Source organism: Trypanosoma grayi (assembly GCF_000691245.1).
Source record: "Trypanosoma grayi strain ANR4 Tgr_1225_V1, whole genome shotgun sequence".
Classification (NCBI taxonomy): domain Eukaryota; phylum Euglenozoa; class Kinetoplastea; order Trypanosomatida; family Trypanosomatidae; genus Trypanosoma; species Trypanosoma grayi.
The window spans coordinates 174-4326 of record NW_008826844.1 but is presented as its reverse complement, the minus strand read 5'-3'; the positions used below and the strand labels follow the sequence as shown (position 1 = coordinate 4326).

The 4153-nt window shown below is 56.0% G+C and overlaps 2 protein-coding genes across 2 annotated transcripts; both read left to right on the top strand.

Moving 5' to 3' along the window:
• Nucleotides 1-404: 404 nt before the first annotated feature.
• Nucleotides 405-1238, top strand: DQ04_12251010 (hypothetical protein; the record flags this gene model as incomplete). Its single annotated transcript, XM_009316709.1, has 1 exon — nucleotides 405-1238. One exon carries the CDS (start codon nucleotides 405-407, stop codon nucleotides 1236-1238), a length of 834 nt encoding a protein of 277 aa, XP_009314984.1.
• A 283-nt stretch (nucleotides 1239-1521) lies between these two features.
• DQ04_12251000 (antigenic WD protein) lies at nucleotides 1522-3612 on the top strand (the record flags this gene model as incomplete). Its single annotated transcript, XM_009316708.1, has 1 exon — nucleotides 1522-3612. The coding sequence occupies one exon, from the start codon at nucleotides 1522-1524 to the stop codon at nucleotides 3610-3612; it is 2091 nt and encodes a 696-aa protein (XP_009314983.1).
• Nucleotides 3613-4153: the final 541 nt, after the last annotated feature.

The following is a 4153-nucleotide window of genomic DNA, read 5'->3' as shown; positions in this document are numbered from 1 at the left end:
CGAAGAGCGTGGCGGAGGGCCGCGCGCTCATCGACGCTCACGAGGCGGACGGCCCCGGCGACTTCAGCGGCGACGAGGCGGCGGCGTACCCGCGTGACGAGGAGTTCTGGTACCGCCTCTTCCTCAGCGAGCTACCGGGCTCTGACTGGGGAGGCTGCAGCAAAAACGAAGACGACACGCTGCCGCCGCCACGCTCGGCGAAACGGCGCGCAGCAGATCTGCAGGTGACGCTCGGCAATAAGTACGGGCAGGCGATCGGGTCGCTCTGCGCATCCTGTAGCGGGAAAGTCGCACAGTCGTTTGAGGCGCTGTGGCAGCCAGTCGGACCACAGTACCAGCAGCTGCTCTCGGAGACTGTCGTGAAGGACGGGTATTTGGAAAAGCTCTCCTCTGATGGACGCCCGATGGGCGTCAAGTGGCAGAAACGATACTTCCGCGTGAACGACAAGGGAATGCACTACTACGAGACCAACGGACCAAACGAGAAACCAAAGGGGTACAAGATGTTTACGAAGAACAGCACAGTTATTGACCACATCGACGCCGCGGCACACCCAAAATGCACGGACCACCGCTACTACTACTTTGCCATCACTGTGAATGACTCTAATAGACCCTTCTACCTGCGCACACCGAGCGAAGAGGAAATGCGGCGGTGGGTGACGTTCATGCAGCTTGCCTTTGCACGGGTGCGTCTCACGACGATTGGCCATGACCAGAACCCGAGTCGTTGGCGTGCACGGATGGAGGGGCTCAAAGAGGCTGACATTGGTCTCATCGACTTGGTACACGCCTCCGCGCTGGTTGTGGAGAAGCTAAAGCGGCAGCACGAGGAGTTGAAAGAGCGTGTCAGTTCGGAGCGGGTGCAGCGCGGGTTGATGGAGACGCAGGTGATGGAGATGCAGAAACAGCAAGATCTCCTTGCCCATCGCATCGCCGAGGCCAAAGATCAGGCGCGCGTTGCGGAGGACGACATCGACGCCAAATGTCTCGAGTTGGCGGAGCGTGCTGCGTTTGTGAAGCAGCGACGGCTGGAGATGGACGACGAACTCGAGGAGACGCGCCGCAGTATCGATAGCATCACGCAGGCCGTCCTCAAGCTGCAGTGCGACATACTCGATCTGGAGAGTGAGTGCGAGACGCGTGATGCGCGTGTGCAGCAGGTGTATAGCAAGTGGCGGCGCTGCGAGGAGCGGCGCTCACCCGAAGCTGGTGGCGGCTGGCACACCAGTCCATAGTTTTATTCTATCGACAACATTCGACGTGTGACGTGCACGTGCATGCAGTTAGTTCCCCCCACCTCCCGTCTTCACACACGTAGACAGTATTTCTCTGTTTATTTTTGGTTTGCTTCGCTGCGTCACCCACTCCCAGTTATTGGTTTGCTCTCCTTCCTTCTCCCTGTTTCCGACTTGGTTGCGTCGACGCACAGCTGATCTATTCTGGTATCCACCACAGCGCAAGGCAACACTTGAGGTTAAATTTAGACAGTACTTCACGTTGAACGCGCTTCTTTGAGCCATGAGCAAAGAGAAGCTAAAGTTTACCATAGCAGGTAAGACCGTTGTCTATGAAGGTCGCCGGGAGAACCAAACGAAGGACCTCTTTGACATCCTCGTAAAGATGAAGGTTGACCAGTCTGTGGCGGTGCAGGCATTCCGCGGCAACATCGACGGCGCCGCGAGTTGGACAGATGAAAGCATCTGCCAACAGTTCAGCGATGCCCAGCGTGCCTATGCGGAGAAGAAGAAGCGGAAGGAGGCCGACGCCACGGCCGAGCAGCCGGCATCGCCGAAGAAGCAGGTGGAGAAGCCACAGAATATAACACTGAGCTTTCAGGGGAAGCAGTTCTCGTACGAGGGTCTCCCGAGCGGCAAACAGCAGGCCGTCGTGGAGCTGCTCCTCAGACATGATACGACGCGGGAGGTGGGAGTGGAGGCGTTCCGCAAGAACCTGCCGAACAGCACCGCCACCGACGATGAGATATGGGCGATAGTGGTGGCGGCAAAGGAGGCCAAGGCGGCACGCAAGGCGGCAAAGAAGAAAGACACAGCCGCAGGGGAAGTTCAGAGCCCGAAGACACAATCGCCACAGCAAAAGGACGAATCGAAAATGCCGAAGAGTTCCACCGGCGCCGTCGGTGGCGTTGATGCAATCGACGAGATAACAGGCATGTCGGTGGCGGAGCGCGATTCCCTCAGCAACTTCATCAAGCAGGTGCTCGAGCAGCCGCAGATTGACCTCACAGCGCGCCTGCGTGACGATCCGAGCGCATTCGCCTCAGGCACCTCGGCAGCGCGGAGCCCCGGAATCTCTGGGCCTGGTGGTGCCTACGGCGACGACGACACATCACTGGGGACAACACGCACGATACGCGGAAAGGTGGCCATCTACTGCCAGGAGGGGAACTGCACGACAAACAAGGTGCTGTATATCACCCCCGCTACCACCTTCGAGGAATTCAGTGGGATGGTGGAGAAGAAGTACGGCCGAAAAATGGCTATGTCCTTCTACGAGGGAGAAGATGTAATTGATATGGACGATGATGACGTGTTCTGTATGTTTCTTGAGATGAGCCAGAACATTTCACAGGAGGGAAAGCGCATGAAGCTCATCTGCGCCCCGTTGGAGTCCCGTAAAAGAGCGATGGACGACAAGATTACAGACGCGAAGGATGGCAACGACTACAGGGCGAAGGCTTTTTCAAATGGCAAGCTTGAAGTGCGGGAGGAACGGACATTTACTGCTCACACCTCTGCTGTCTACTGCTGCTCCTTTTCTCCCAAGGGGGACCGGTTCTGCACCGCCAGCCGTGACCGCTCCGTGCGGCTGTGGAACACCGCAACAGGTAGCTGCTCTGTCATGAAGGGGGGTCACAACGGCTTCGTATTGTCGTGCGACTTCTCTCCACGGGGGAATCGCATTGTGTCATCATCTGACGACCGTACAATTAAGATATGGAACACGACTACCTGCTCCAAGGTGTCCACTCTGAAGGGGCATGACGACAAGGTCTACTGCGTGCAGTACAACACCACTGGAGACTACATTGTCTCCGGCTCCTGCGACCACACGGTGCGGGTGTGGAACGCTGATACCGGATCCAAGATGGTTACACTGCGGAGTCACACCCTTGCCGTCTTCTCGTGTGGATTCAGCAACACCGACGCGGGTAAGTACGTCGTCTCTGGTGGTGATGACCGCATGATCAAGGTGTGGGACTGGATGAAAGACGAGGAATTCCGCTCCTTATCGGGTCACACGGACACCGTCTGGTCCTGCGCGTTTTCACACGATGACAGACGTATTGTGACGGCCTCGATGAACCACGAGTTGAAGGTGTGGGACTGGAAAAGCAGCAACTGCATTCTCTCGTGGAAGGGCCACCAAGTGCCCATTCATCAAGCCATATTCTCCGCCGATGACAAATACATCTTCTCCTGTGCCAGGGACTGGACCGTCATGGTGTGGGGCGCCGAAACAGGGGAGCATTACGAGACGATCCCCGGGCACCACAGCACCGTGTACCACATGGACGTCACGGGCAATAAGCTGCTGACCTCCTCCCTCGACGACACACTCAAGCTGTGGACAATTACGGCAAAGGACTGAGACGGGAGGGTGTGGAGAAGCTCGTGTTCCTCTTTATATTTGTCATGCGGGCAGGGGTGTGGCGCCTTCCCACCCGCAGCAGATAGTCACACCGCCCGGGGTAAAGGAATAATTGAGACTTGTGCACATACACGCACACACAGTCTGGGTGAATTATTCAAAAGATGAGAAACAAAACAAAGAAGATGAAGAAAAACCAAAAACACAAAAAAAAACAGAGGTAATACCACACAACCAAAAAGTGCATGTGTACAAGGAAGGGGCCTTTTAAAAATCTGTACGCCACCTGCCATTTTCGCACATGTGAGGGAGTAGGAGGAGGGAAAATATGTATTGACAAAAACAAGAGGAAAACGCGCATGGCGGCAGGAGTACCACCGCAGCGTCCTCAAGGTACACGCATGCATGACCTCCCTTCATGGAAATTGTACGAGGTATATTGAAGAGGCTAAGTCGGATTGTCCCCCCAAAAAGGCTACTTTACGTGGTTCGAACGCATTTTGCTCACCATTCATTTTGCCGTCACTCGCATACCCACACA